The sequence below is a fragment of the Malus sylvestris genome, chromosome 13, assembly GCF_916048215.2.
Source record: "Malus sylvestris chromosome 13, drMalSylv7.2, whole genome shotgun sequence".
NCBI classification, from domain to species: Eukaryota; Viridiplantae; Streptophyta; class Magnoliopsida; order Rosales; family Rosaceae; genus Malus; species Malus sylvestris.
In genome coordinates this window covers 10,741,135-10,756,782 of record NC_062272.1, presented here as the reverse complement: position 1 = coordinate 10,756,782, position 15,648 = coordinate 10,741,135, and the positions used below count along the sequence as shown (strand labels likewise).

At 40.3% G+C, this 15,648-nt stretch overlaps 2 protein-coding genes across 7 annotated transcripts in view; one reads left to right on the top strand and one right to left on the bottom strand.

Moving 5' to 3' along the window:
• LOC126595103 (uncharacterized) overlaps positions 1-13,209 on the bottom strand; it is a 48,091-nt gene extending 34,882 nt beyond the window's left edge. For 2 of the 3 annotated variants that reach the window (XM_050261446.1, XM_050261448.1), the window contains exons 1-12: positions 12,877-13,205; positions 5,662-5,743; positions 5,363-5,466; positions 5,158-5,253; positions 4,972-5,016; positions 4,746-4,796; positions 3,931-4,034; positions 3,672-3,789; positions 3,180-3,281; positions 2,862-3,038; positions 2,313-2,470; positions 1,856-2,014 (exon numbers count right to left, since the gene is read on the bottom strand). In XM_050261446.1, the coding sequence (XP_050117403.1) occupies positions 1,856-2,014; positions 2,313-2,470; positions 2,862-3,038; positions 3,180-3,281; positions 3,672-3,789; positions 3,931-4,034; positions 4,746-4,796; positions 4,972-5,016; positions 5,158-5,253; positions 5,363-5,466; positions 5,662-5,743; positions 12,877-12,891 (1,211 nt within the window). In that variant the 5' untranslated portion in view covers positions 12,892-13,205. Of the gene's footprint in view, positions 1-1,855; positions 2,015-2,312; positions 2,471-2,861; positions 3,039-3,179; positions 3,282-3,671; positions 3,790-3,930; positions 4,035-4,745; positions 4,797-4,971; positions 5,017-5,157; positions 5,254-5,362; positions 5,467-5,661; positions 5,744-12,876 lie in introns of all 3 variants that reach the window. The other variant, XM_050261449.1, reaches the window with a different exon arrangement.
• The window catches only part of LOC126595126 (uncharacterized), a 77,798-nt gene that overhangs the window by 10,836 nt on the left and 51,314 nt on the right, over positions 1-15,648 (top strand). The window lies entirely within an intron of this gene.

Sequence of the window (15,648 nt, the reverse complement as noted above, 5' to 3'; positions counted from 1 at the left end):
TCCAAAACTGATGCCCAAAGGGCTGCCCAGTATCTAACTCTACCCCATTGTTCCTCTACTTCTACTCCCTTATAATCCTAAAAAAATTCTTCTATTACCCTCCAACCAAATGTTCCAAAAAACTGCCAACACCAAACAGCCCCGCAAAGCTTTAGCTTTCCTCTCCTTTCCTAAAGCCTCGAACTTGGGGCTTAGAAGCTCAAAACATCCCTTTGGAATAACCCAACTAGCTCTAACTTCCTTGAACAATTTCCACCACACCTGTATCAAGTAAGAACAGTGGAGGAAAATATGATTAACACTCTCCTCCTCTGATTTACACAAACTGCACCACTGAGGAGAAATGCAAATAAAAGGCCTTCACTTTTTAACTTGATCATAGGTGTTGACCTTCCCAATAGCCACTAACAACGTAAGAACTTTGACTTTTGGAGGAGCTTTTTTACAAATCTGAGAATTGGGTGGAAAATGTTGCACAAGGAGCCATAGGATTTGCAAGTGACCAATCCTGACCCGTCTAGTTTCCACCTTCTAATATCCGCTCTTGATTGAATCAAACAAACATCTTCCACCTTCTCTAAATAACCCAGCCGCCTCTGCTATCTCCAGCTCATTCAATTTTCGTCTGAAATATTCCAACTCAATGGCTGAAGAGAAGAATCCACAAAACTTGAAATGCTCTGGTCATGCTTTCTCGATAACAAGAATAATCTAGGATACTGCCCTTTCAACAGTCCACCCTCCAAGCAACCATCCTCCCAAAATCTCACCCTCTCCCCATTGCCCATCTCAAACTTGCAACACTATGAAAGAAGAAAGACCAGATGAAATATCTAATCAAGGACTACGACTTGAACCACACAGCGAAGGGCTTGCGTCCCACCCATTAGCCTCCATCCTGCACTTGCTCCTTATCACATTGTGCCAGAGAGAATTTGATTCTCTCCACAACCATTTAGTCAGTCAAGCTTTATTCCGTTTGCTCAAATTCTCCACACCTAAACCCCCTTCCTCCTTACTTCTGATCACTACCTCCCACTTAACTAAATGTTTTTTCTTTCCTTCCTCTACCCCTTCCCAAAGAAACCCTTTCATTAGTTTTTCCAGCCGACCAATCACCCCACAAGGAAGTTTGAACAAAGACATGTAATGAATTGGCATACTTCTCAGCACAGCTTGAATCAAAGTTAACTACCACCTCTGCATAAAAACGCCTTCTTCCAACTTTGAAGTCCTTTTGCACCTTCTCTATAAGCCCAGCAAATATATAGCCCAAATATGTAGACATGCTAAAAATTTATAAATCCTCAGGATATCCTCTTGTGCGTCTTTAATACTTGCACCATGGAAAGTAAAGTTGTTTAAATTGCACATTCTATGGTTCACTTACCTTGGAGTACATAAAAAAAGCAAGGCAAAATTGCACTGTCCCCATTGAAACCTACACTGACATTCAAAGGTAACATCTGAATTGAAGACAAAATTCAATACCTTCTCGAGTCTAACTAATTTAAAGCGACAAATGTAAGTAATTCCTCACGAATTCCAAGACTACATTCCAAGTTTAATCAAACATAATAATCCTATTGCTTTGGCATTTTATTCCAACTAATTTAAGAGAATGAAAGCTAATCACTTTGTAAATTCCATATGAAACATACCAAATGGGTTCCAATTGCTACTCCATACACTTCACATAAATAATAGAATCCAAATCCAACCCAAATTCAACTGTGGTTCCTTTGAACCCGATATAATAACTGTGAGGTGTAAGGCCAAGTTTAGTACGGCATTTATGCATCCCCTAAACCCTACAATCACTTTTAATAAATAGTAATGAAGTCAAAAGGTTTACCTCCATAAAAGAATTACTTTAGGATCCAGATCTCTCTCAATTTCTCTAATTTCCGCATTCTTAACATTTGACAAGTGTTGCAGTGAACCGGCGTACAACTGAATATAACGGCGACGAAGCTGACAAAGATCTCGAATGCGGTCCCATGAGAATCGGTAACTGATTCAGGAAAACAAGTGTGAAGTCAGAACCAACACGGGAAATTCATAAAAGTACATCACCAATTTGCAATATACATCCAAAAACATGTGGTCAGAAGTTTCACTGAATATTTGAAAAGTTAAATACAACGTTCAACTAAATTCCAGTATTTCTGTTTATAAAATTCAAGGGAATATTTTAAAAATAAGAACAGGAATTAAGCTGACAAAAAGGCCTTGAATTAAGACAATCTATGAGGCCGTATACAACCATAGACCATAAAAGAGTAAGAGTGTAGCATATACATATATATTACCACATTTTCTTCTGCTGCAGGGATGCTTTAGTAGCGTAATGCCACCACAAATACGGACCCTCTGAAACTGGCACCACAGGTCTCAGATGGGAAACAACAACATAAGTCTTGTATCTTGAAACAACTTCTAATAGTTTTATCCAATCATAATATTGGGCCTAAAAAAACCAGTGGTAATGAGTTATAGCACTCCAGCTGCACACCAAGAAAGTACGAAAAAAGACAAATTTTTCTGGGTTGTCGAAAATAGAAAACTAACACCTCAACTCTCCTCAGGGAGCTGAGAAAAGCAATTTTACTCGATACTTATATAATAGAAGAAAACATTGAGAGAGGGAGAAGAGAGGGAGAAGAGAGGGAGAGGAATATGGGGATACTACAATGTGAAAGAGATCCTCCAAAGAAATTTCATTGCATTTTCTTAACTCCGACCAAGAATTAAAAATATAAATCTTAATATTTTCTTCTCAATGGCTGAACACGAGAGAGGACGAATGAAAAATAATACAGGGAAAATATAAGACATTTTAAGGGGAACGCATTACGCACCTCAATTACTGTCAAAGAAACATCACTCAGCACGAGGGAAGCCTTCTCAAACGGAACCTCCGAATCATTTCTTTCTTGATCTCCAATGCGGTGATATTTTAAAACTCCATTTATAGGTGACACCAAATACTTGCGATTCGCAGCAGCAGCAGGTTCATTTATACCATCTTCAAAGATCTAGTACACATTGATACAAAGAAAAGAGTAAAGCAGATTAGGCAGTATATAGATTAGGTTAGGCCAGACAACGTTACCAAAAGTAGATGCTTTAATATAGCAGAGTGCAGTGGCTAGTAATACTGCAGCATAAGAACAAACCTGAATCCATTCCTCAGGAGTAAGATCTTCCCATCCCTTATCTATCTTCCAAGGAACACTACCAGAATCATGATACATAGCAAGCCTCTCAAGTTGCAAGGACTGTCACAAGGAGATTATTTGTATCCAACATAAGATTATCAAATTTATGTGTAAAAGCATAAAACATACAAATAAATACGAAAATCACAAAACACAACGAACATTGTTACAATTATCAAAGCTATCCTACAAAGTAGGGCGTCCTTGTCTAAACATTTCAAGGATGTTTGATATAGTGTGATTCATCTTGACTGATCTATTACTTGTGGAAAGGTGTCACTACTGGTTTTTGGTTTATTCAGTTGGCCTATGATGTGGCTTTGTTTGTTTTGTTAGATGGCTTAGTATTGACATAAATCAAAGAAGTCCAGAAAATTATAAAGATTAGTGATCGACAGACAAGCATTCTCGCAAAAACCAGGATCCTAAAGAATAAAAGACAATGCTAACCTTCCGTAACTTATCAAGTGCACCACTGGTATCAAATGTTTCATTCCCTTGCTCATCCATAGTAACAGCAGCCAGCTTGGCTAAAGTAACACCCGAACAAAATGGATGTCCTGGATTACTACAAAACAATAGAACCAAACAAATTCCAAGCTAAGATTGATAAAATTTGTCTGGAGAGCAAAAAAGTAGAAATAAACTGGGTACATACAAAACAAATAGAAGATTTCAGACTTCAAAAGAAGCTGAGGAAGTTACCAACCTGGTTGAATCCTCATATCTAACATGTACATTGCTAATTGATATCTTCAGATTTCCGATAATAGTAGCAATGAGGGAACCTAGCCATGAATTCCCAGGAGGTGGCTGCAAAATAGTCAGCTGTCAACTGAACTGCTAAATTTTGTACCCAAGAATGAGAAATGAATTGCACCATCTATTTCACTTAATAGACAAAGAAGAGGTGTTAATTGAATCGAGTTTGTATGCAATGGGTGTTAGCACAAATTACTACTTTGATTTTAGTGTTACGAGAACTTCCCTGGATAAAGCCTTCAGTTTTTTAGTTAGATGCTTATTTGTAACATATTTAACAAATCCATCATGTCAAACATATGTGAATTTCCTAGCAAGCACCACCTGATTTCCTTCCCCATCACTGCCTTCATGACAGATATCTACTTCATATATTTCAACATCACCCAACTCCATATATATCCCAATCAAAAACAGCCAACCGACATTACTCTTACGAATGTTTTGGTTATGAAAAGGGAAAAACAAATCAAAAGTGCATGCCATCAAGATTGATCTTGTTTGTGGCTTTGCAAAAAGACTATTATGAGCTATGTGGCCTCACTAAAATTGCTTGAGCCAAAAAAGGCCATGTTTTTGTGTTTCATGTAGGGAAATTGAAAAAAGCCAGATCCAAGTAATACGTGGCAAAAAGCCTATTTTAATTATTAAGCAAGATGTAATGTAAGAGGAGAGCTACTACAGAAAGGGTTAAGGATGCATAACAAATTCAAACAACAATAGATGCCCAACGTAAAATAGTAATAAAATTAAGAATCATACACTTCCTAGCTTTGACTTCGACATTGCTTCAAGGGTTGCTGCCTCTGTTTCCTGCACGCAATATACACATTTTTTTTTTTTGCCACTTTTACCAGTTTTTTTATAAGAAACACACATTTTACTTCTAAAAGAACTATTACAGTGGGATGAAAGAGATGTCCATAAAAACCATATTAGCAGCCTAAAAAAAATAGATAGAGCATACATAGACACATTTGCATTTTACCTCAATCTGTTGAAGTTTGACTTCAAACAGTTTTTCCCTGTCCTCCTACACAACAAAATTAGTAACAATCAATAATTTAATGATGATAGTAATGTAAAACAAGATCATCTTAATACATAAGAAAAGTCACCTCCAACAGTGTGCAATTGAAATATAAGTTTTTCCACCATACGGACATCACTGTACCTTGAGATTCTGGCCATCAGTAAGTGGATAAGCAAGAATGAATACACGGTCAATGAGAACAATGACAGGTTCTTTGCCTAAACTTTTCCAGGGAACCTACAAGGAAAGAGGAAATTAAGAACATTGAAAAGAAAAGTGAACATTACTATCAGCAGTAATTAAGAACCAAAACCCAGCCAGGGGAAGTTTTGGAGCCACTTGATACCTTTAATGTAATGGTACCAATAAAACCAGCTTTCACAGTGACTGGAAGTTTCAGTGAATTTAAGGCCTCTGCCTTCAATTTCAAATCTTTGAGAACAACATCACCTGTTAATTGAGGATATATAAGAGTATCTGCGAGTCATTATATTATCAAACACTGCAGTTGAGTACATATTGCAAATACGCTAAGCATGTTGCTTAAAAGCTTCACAAACATAATGGTAAGCTAGTAATCTTAAAAACTTAGGTAGGAAGGACAAGAAAATACAGAGAACATGACCACTTAAGTCATAAACAAACCTTGCCAGACACTGATTCTTAAAGCTTCAACTGAGAGTCCATGGACATATTCCCCCAAATATCTTCGAAGCAAATGCAGAACCTACCAATAAAACATTACACGTTATCATTTCATCTAGAGTTGCTAGACATGAATAAACATGCATGTCCGTTAATATTACGTAATCCTTTTTCATATGGTAAACATAACTTTGTTGGCCTACTGACGCTCCGATTAGAAGATGCGACTATGGGACAGAGGTTCAGGGCCGAAGGGGTAGAGGAAGACCTAGGAAAACTTTGGAAGAGACTCTAAGAAAAGACTTAGAGTACTTGGATCTAACGAAGGACATGACACAGGATCGAGCACAATGGCGTTCTAAGATTCATATAGCCGATCCCACTCAGTGACTTGGATTTTCCAAGTCTCCAACCGAGAAGTTTTCCTCACTCGGGAAATTAAGGGAACACTACCCCAACCTACATGCTCCACTCAGAAAGCTTCAACATATAAGCTTCAACAAAAGAAAATTCAAAGAACTTAGTGAAGAAGGCTTTGGTGTATTTAACACAATACGTTGAAATGAAGGAAAGCTTATTTATTGATATCCCCGATAAGCTACAAATATGTACATATACATGAGTCAAAATAAACACACAAGAGGGAGCCTTCACAAAGGTTGCTTAGGAGAAGTCTCAGCAGTCGGTAGAGCCCCAGAAAGAGAAGGCACCAGAGGGGGATCATTTGGAGCCTCAGTACTGGACAGAACCCTAGAAGGAGGAGGCATCAGAGGTTGATCATTCGGAGCTTCATTACGCGGTACAGCCCCAGAAGACGAAGGCAATAAATGCCTTTGGAACAAACCCACAAATCTCTGATGATCAAGTAAAACCTGACCATCAGTTTCCTTCATCTGGTCAAGCTTCCTCTTCATGTTTGTAGCATAGTCATGTGCGAGCCGGTGCAACTGTTTATTCTCATGCTTGAGCCCTCTAATCTCCTGTTTGAGACTCATCACTTCAGCCGCCAATGATTCAACTTGGCGGGTTCGAGCAAATAGGCGTTGGGCCATATTAGACACAGAACCTGCACACTGAACACTGAGGGCCAGCGAATCCTTAACAGCTAACTCATCAGACCGTTTGGAAAGTAGTCTGTTATCTTTGGGAGTGAGAAGGTTCCTGGCCACCACCGCAGCGGTCATATCATTCTTCATCACGGAATCCCCAACGGTAAGAGGACCAGTAGGGGAGACGAAGGATGGGCGCCATATGTTGTCTGGAGAAGGCGGGGCTGCCTCTTCAACAAGGTTCAAGTCAAAACGACGGTCGGAGGGGCCAGACATTTTCAAAGGTGTTGAAGAGAGAAGAGGTCGGACAAATCAAGATCTAAGAAGTGCAAGAATGAAGCTTCTACTGGTGGAGATTCAAGTGTGCTTTGGAACTTAATGCCAGCCCCTATAAAAATCTGCACTCGACAGAGCTTCAGAAATCGAAGAGGCGCCTGCTCAGAAATCGAAGAGGCGTTTGCTTTCTCAAAAGCTGGGCTGCTTAGAGATCACGAGGGTTGATCTCAGAAATCGAAGAGGCGTTTGCTTTCTCAAAAGTTGGGCTGCTCAAAGACCACGAATGCCGATCTCAGAAATCGAAGAGGCGCTCGCTTTCTCAAAAGCTGGGCTCCCCAGAGACCACGAGGGCCGATCTCAGAAATCGAAGAGGCACCTACTTTTCCAGCCTTGTCAGCACCTGTCACACGCACACTCAGCTTTGCGGAAATTATGGGCATTCTGTCGAAGACTTCTGGGGAAGTAGAAAACACATGAATCTTACTGTTCAATCACCCACTTCCCACACGCAACAATAGCTCATGGGTACCACAGATAACTTTGTCAAAGTTCTCTGCCAAAGTTGAGCACGTGAAGCTTGCAGCTCCCACTACATCGCTCTGACTAAGAAGGGTAAAAGAATAGCAAAGAAACAGCACTAACAAAGTTTAGACCCATAAATTTTGAAGGTCTAGCTACCATATTATTACCCACAAGGGTAAAGGAACAGTACCACTGCTGGATAATTGGAAAGTCCCTGTGTGTCAACCTCTGTGCTTCGTGGCAAGGTAGACTAGCAAACATGCCCAATCTTTACTCACATTCGAGAAAACACTCCCAATAAGATTGCTTGCTCCAAAATCGAAGAGGCACCGTCCTCCGAATCTCGAGAGCCAGACTCCCAACATGACTACTTTCTTAAAAATCGAAGAGAGGGTAAAGGAACAGTACCATTGCTGGATAATTGGAAAGTCCCTGTGTGTCAACCTCTGTGCTTCGTGGCAAGGTAGACTAGCAAACATGCCCAACCTTTACTCACATTCGAGAAAACACTCCCAACAAGATTGCTTGCTCCAAAATCGAAGAGGCACCGCCCTCCGAATCTCGAGAGCCAGACTCCCAACATGATTACTTTCTTAAAAATCGAAGAGACACTGCTCCCCGAATCTTCGAGAGCCAGACCCCCAGCATGATTGCTTTCTCAAAAATCGATGAGGCATCGTTCTCCGAATCAATCGAAGAGGCGCTCGCTTTCTCAAAAGCTGGGCTGCTCAGAGACCACGAGGGCCGATCTCAGAAATCGAAGAGGCACCTACTTTTCTAGCCTTGTCAGCACCTGTCACACGCACACTTAGCTTTGCAGAAATTATGGGCATTCTGTCGAAGACTTCTGGTGAAGTAGAAAGCACATGAATCTTACTGTTCAATCACCCACTTCCCACACGCAACAATAGCTCATGGGTACCACAGATAACTTTGCCAAAGTTCTCTGCCAAAGTTGAGCACGTGAAGCTTGCAGCTCCCACTACATCGCTCTGACTAAGAAGGGTAAAAGAATAGCAAAGAAACAGCACTAACAAAGTTTAGACCCATAAATTTTGAAGGTCTAGCTACCATATTATTACCCACAAGGGTAAAGGAACAGTACCACTGCTGGATAATTGGAAAGTCCCTGTGTGTCAACCTCTGTGCTTCGTGGCAAGGTAGACTAGCAAACATGCCCAATCTTTACTCACATTCGAGAAAACACTCCCAATAAGATTGCTTGCTCCAAAATCGAAGAGGCACCGTCCTCCGAATCTCGAGAGCCAGACTCCCAACATGACTACTTTCTTAAAAATCGAAGAGAGGGTAAAGGAACAGTACCATTGCTGGATAATTGGAAAGTCCCTGTGTGTCAACCTCTGTGCTTCGTGGCAAGGTAGACTAGCAAACATGCCCAACCTTTCCTCACATTCGAGAAAACACTCCCAACAAGATTGCTTGCTCCAAAATCGAAGAGGCACCGCCCTCCGAATCTCGAGAGCCAGACTCCCAACATGATTACTTTCTTAAAAATCGAAGAGACACTGCTCCCCGAATCTTCGAGAGCCAGACCCCCAGCATGATTGCTTTCTCAAAAATCGATGAGGCATCGTTCTCCGAATCAATCGAAGAGGCGCTCGCTTTCTCAAAAGCTGGGCTGCTCAGAGACCACGAGGGCCGATCTCAGAAATCGAAGAGGCACCTACTTTTCTAGCCTTGTCAGCACCTGTCACACGCACACTTAGCTTTGCAGAAATTATGGGCATTCTGTCGAAGACTTCTGGTGAAGTAGAAAGCACATGAATCTTACTGTTCAATCACCCACTTCCCACACGCAACAATAGCTCATGGGTACCACAGATAACTTTGCCAAAGTTCTCTGCCAAAGTTGAGCACGTGAAGCTTGCAGCTCCCACTACATCGCTCTGACCAAGAAAGGTAAAAGAATAGCAAAGAAACAGCACTAACAAAGTTTAGACACATAAATTTTGAAGGTCTAGCTACCATATTATTACCCACAAGGGTAAAGGAACAGTACCACTGCTGGATAATTGGAAAGTCCCTGTGTGTTAACCTTTGTGCTTCGTGGCAAGGTAGACTAGCAAACATGCCCAACCTTTACTCACATTCGAGAAACCACTCCCAACAAGATTGCTTGCTCCAAAATCGAAGAGGCACCATCCTCCGAATCTCGAGAGCCAGACTCCCAACATGACTACTTTCTCAAAAGCGAAGAGAGGGTAAAGGAACAGTACCATTGCTGGATAATTGGAAAGTCCCTGTGTGTCAACCTTTGTGCTTCGTGGCAAGGTAGACTAGCAAACATGCCCAACCTTTACTCACATTCGAGACAACACTCCCAACAGGATTGCTTGCTCCAAAATCGAAGAGGCACCGCCCTCCGAATCTCGAGAGCCAGACTCCCAACATGATTACTTCCTCAAAAATCGAAGAGACACTGCTCTCCGAATCTCGAGAGCCAGACCCCCAGCATGATTGCTTTATCAAAAATCGAAGAGGCATCGTTCTCCGAATCTCGAGAGCCAGATACCACAGACCACTTTTTCAAAGTGCTCTGACAGAGTTAAAACATGTGAAACTGGCAGCTCCCACTACCGTGCTATGACCAAGCAGGGTAAAGGAATAGCATTACTACTTGTTGTTATGGAGACTCCTATATATGTCGACCTCCATCCCCAACGGACAGGCAGACCTGCAAAAATGCTCAACCCTTCATCATATCTGAGAGGGCACTCCCAACGAAGCCTTTCGAAATATTCAGCTTTCTTTCCCCCCGATAATACCTCTGCAAACAAGCTATACTAGAGCAAGAATATCTCATATCATCAGGGTTAAAAGCAAGAGTATCCCATATCATGCTTTTTCCCTGTCTTTTCCTTTGGCCTTGTTTTTACCTGCAAGACAAGGAGAAAGAGAGCAATCAGTCAGCACTTGGAATCAAGCTTCCAGCCAGGAACTGACTGCCTGGAACCCCTTACCTGATTACTTACCTGGTATTGCTCTCGAGTACTCATCTTCAACATCTTATGTTTCCAGGGAAGATTCCGCATCTGCTTGAGGAACAGATAGGGCAAGTGCGAAGGATACAAGGAAGCATGTGGAGACAAGCGTAACAGCACACGTGCCGATACATCCATTACTCTGTCAAAAGCAAAAGTATCCCATATCAGCAGGGTGGAACGTACTCTAGATTTGATGGACTTGTTTTGACCCTCAAATTCTTCAGTCGGCCTTATACTCTGGAGGAAACCAGAAAACCCTCCAGCTCAGTTCAAGAATAAGCCTGTGGAAAGTTACTTCTTCAAAAGCAAAAGTATCTCATATCATCTCTTCTCATTTTTCTTCTCTTTATCCTTCATGCTGCTGCAAGATGGGGAGAAGGTGAACAATCAGTCGGAGCTCTGATTGCTTACCTTGTCTGTCACCTCTTTCAGCAGACCCCCTAGCTCGGCGACTTGGGGGACTCCTACTACATGGTTTGTATCGCGCTTGACCAAGCCTGAAACTACAAGTAAGCTTCAAGTGAAATTGATACATTACCTTGTGCATCTCCACCAGTTAAAGATACCACCCCTGGATGGAGGAAGAGTACTTCCAGAGAAGATGCCACATCTACCTATGAGACAGATAAGGCAAGTCAAGACGACACCACACTCCGATACTTAGAAGTTTCGTGATTACGAGATCATTCTCCCACAATATTTCCTAATGTCATTTGTACTAAATCATTCACTTGTACTCACTAAAGGAGAGCTTGAACCTATGTACTTGTGTAAACCCTTCACAATTAATGAGAACTCTTCTATTCCGTGGACGTAGCCAATCTGGGTGAACCACGTACATCTTGTGTTTGCTTTCCTATCTCTATCCATTTATATACTTATCCACACTAATGACCGGAGCAATCTAGCGAAGATCACAAAAAGCGACCGTTTTCGCTACCTAGGATCTATCTTGCAAGAGAACGGAGAATTAGATGGAGATCTCAACCATAGAATACGAGCTGGATGGATGAAGTGTAAGAGTGCATCCGGCGTGTTGTGTGACCGTTGTAGGCCACTGAAGCTCAAGGGAAAATTTTATAGGACGGCAATAAGGCCAGCGATGTTGTATGGCAAAGAATGTTGGGCGGTGAAGCATCAACACGTACACAAAATGGGTGTAGCGGAAATGAGGATGCTTCGTGGGATGTGTGGGCACACGAGAAAGGATAAGATTGGGAATGAGGATATCCGAGGTAAAGTAGGAGTAGCCGAAATTGTAGGAAAGATGAGAGAAAATCAGCTCCGGTGATTTGGACATGTGCAAAGAAGGCCGACTGACGCTCCGGTTCGAAGATGTGACTACGGGACAGAGGTTCAGGGCCGAAGGGGTAGAGGAAGACCTAGGAAAACTTTGGAAGAGACTCTAAGAAAAGACTTAGAGTACTTGGATCTAACGGAGGACATGACACAAAACCGAGCGCAATGGCGTTCTAGGATTCATATAGCCGACCCCACTTAGTGGGAAAAGGCTTTGTTGTTGTTGTTGTTGTTGTTGTAAACATAACTTTGTTATAGAGAAAGAACTACATGCATGAACAAGATTTTCATCTCATCTACCATAGACTTTGGAATACAGATTCTTTGAGACAAAAGCGGTTGGTATTGATTTCTTATATGGGAAAGGGTCAGATTTGGGACTTCCCATGGCAATGATTTCACAGATACCCCTTTCTTCTGCTGAATATGAACTGGAAGACTATTGCTTCTTAGGCAGTCAGTGAATTTCTTGCTTGGTCTAGTTGAGTCTGGTGAATTAATCGTATATCTGATAGCTGTATCAATTGACCGCTGCAGGCGATATTCACATAGTTTAAGTGGATTGAATGTCATCCGACATTATAACTTTGCTTTGTTTTTAATGCTTTTATGTTTCATTTTAGAAAATGTGCAATGTCCAGAAGAACAATTAGGTCACTACAAACTATAAAAAGCCAAATTATGAGTATTCGAAACTTGGAACTTAGAATGCTCACGACAAACCATCGAAATTCTCAACATGCACGCACCGGTTTATCTTAACCAGAGGAACAAAACATTCTAAAGAAACCGGTTCGGCAAATTCACATGGCGAACAGTTTCAAGTGCAATATTACTGAGCTCTATGAATAATCACTTAGATATACACATTACACCTTCCCTAACATCAGAAAAACAGAAAAATTCATAGATACAGTAATAACGATCCAACAAAGCCAGTAACCAAAGGGCATTCATCAAATTTCAACAATGAAACAAGCTAAACCGATCAAACAGAGCGGTAATACAGTCAAATTCATGGCGTAAACCATAAAAATCGGGAAGAAAGGAACGAACAGCCTTACGTATGCTTCGAACATGGTAGGGAATCGGACCGCCGCTAACCGGACACGATCGGCCGGAGATCACGACCTAAACAATGCGCAAACTGAGTGTGATCGGCGTCCGAGCACTACCATTGACGTCGGTCGAATTAGGATTTGCCAGCTCAAACGCTCAGAGAGAGAGAGAGAGAGAGAGAGAGAGAGAGAAGCGAGCGGTTTGAAAGGACCAGTGTGGACAATCTTACGTAGGAACCAGAAGCGGTAAACAGACGTGTGAACGTTTCTATATGTATAAATATGCTTTCAGGTGGTGGTGCTCCTGCTGCTTTCAGGTGTTTTCATTTTTCTTTTTCTTTTTTTTTTCCCTTATTTTTTGGGATATTATGTTTTTGTTTTCTTTTCTGAATTTACAGTGTAGTGGGTTGTACGACAAGTTCAGGTGCGTTTTGGTTGTCTTTTTGCTACGAAAATTGATAACTGCTTCCATTTTTGGAAATATTCTGAAAAATGAAATAAATGATGTGCATTACTTCTTTTTTTGAATAGACGATATTATCTACACTAAAAGAAAAGATAATTTGTTTAACCTCACAATTGGCTAACAATAATATAGTTCAAATTCGTCTTTGGAGATAATCAAATTTAAGAACTCTCACTTACAAATGAAGAGGAATATCATTAGACTATAGTATTAAGTGACATGATATGCATTACTTTGCCCAAGTAAAATAAAAGTAAAATAATGTGTGTTACTGTATTTTTGCAAATTAGGACAAAGTTTCAATAGAAAAAGTATGTATCAAGGAAGATATTTTGCAAATTACGCTTAATGTATTTAATTTAAAGTAAATTAATGAAAATGACTTTAAAACTTTGAATCTTAACCAAAAATCAGGTAATAAGTCTATTTAATGGTTAAGACAAAGCCCTAACATCAAACCAACACAATAAGACTAGCCCAATAAATAAGTTTCCAATTTTACCCCTAACGACAAACCCTTTCATGTTAGATCCTCTCTCCATTTCTCAATCTTTCCACCTAATCCCTATTTCTCGATCTTCATTCTCAATCTCTTTGCCTAATCTTGATCTCCCATCTACATAGAAACAATTCCTCCACTTTTGTAATCGGATTGATCTCTCTACCTCTCTCTCGATCTCTCCACATCTCTGTTTTCATTTTCAATTCCATTCGAATTCCACCATTTTTTTAATCACCATATTATGAGCCTTTGAGGATGAAGAAATTGTAGTTAAAGATGAGCCACTCAAACACCATGCAGCTGATGGGCTCGCCTCTCCAGAAGCATATCAGAGTGATCTAGCTTATTCGAAGAGAAAGGTTGATGATGGCGCCGTGAATTCGTGAATGACTGTGCCCAAATTGGTGAATGACTGTAGCCAAATTGGAATAACTTGTCCCATTGTTCCTGGAATTATGCCCATTAATAACTACGAGGGTTTTATACGCATGATTAGCTTCTGCAAAACCAAGGTATTATTTATTGAGGCAAATGCCTCAGTATCCAAAACTGTTAGTTTGTTAAAACAATAAAATGTTAGTTGAGATGAGTAGTGGTACAATATGTAATTAGTCATAGTTAGCTAAGGGTATTGTTGTACAAAGCCAAGGGTTATATATATATACACTCTAGTGTAATTACATTATCAATTAATGAGAAACATTTTATCCAAATCCAATCTCTCTCTACTTTTCTCCTTCTTTCTCTGATCTGTTTTCTTAGTCAGGAATATATTGGTCTTTTTCTTATCTGTTTTGTAGATGATTACAGCAAGTATAGCTAGTTCTTTCCCTTAAAAACTAAGTCTGAAGCTTTTCATACATTTGTTGTTTGTATTCAAGTCCTATGTATAGAACTCTCTTGGTAATAAAATAAAGACTTTACGTACGGATTTAGGGGGTGAGTTTACTTCTCATGTTTTTAACTCGTTTCTCCAAACTCATGGCATTCTTTACTAGTTAAGTTATCCCTATACGCCTGAACAAAATGGCTGTACAGAGAGAAAACACAGGCATCTTGTTGAAACTGCAAGAACTCTGCTTGTTGCCTCCAAGGTTCCTTATCTCTATTGGGTGGAAGTTTTCTTCACAACGTTATATTTGATTAACAGGTTGTCAATTTCTGGGTTGTCAAAGTCTCCATGAGAATTACTCTTTCACAGGCCTCATGACTATTCAAGGCTTAAGGTTTTTGGTTATAGCTGTTTTCCCTGACTCAAACCTTATGTTCAATCAAAATTGGATCCCAAAAGTGAAGAGTGTGTAATTCTTGGTCATAGTTTACAACACAAGGGCTACAAATGTCTCAATCCAAATAATGGCAGGATGTATATATCTAGACACGGTCTCTTTGATGAAGGCACCTATCCATTTCACAAGTCCATTAAACTATCATCAGTTTCCATTTTTCCATTAACTCACCATCAGTTGATTTGCAATTTTCTATGCCTATCTCTACAACTCCAGATGGTCCTGCACTTAATTTACCATTCAATTCTCACATTGGATCTCCCAGTTTCTATTCTACATCTACCTTTACTAACCATCATGTTTGAAGTGATTCCACTACAAATTCATCTGTTTATGCTCCAAGTATTAATGCTGTCAACACTCATCCTATGGTCATAAGATCGAAAGTAGGTATATACAAACCCAAGGCATACTTAGCAACCAAACATCCACTTCCCATTGATCTTGAATATGTTCCTAATACATACTTGCAGGCATCTAAGTATGTTCATTGGAGATTTGCAATGCAAAAAGAATTCAAT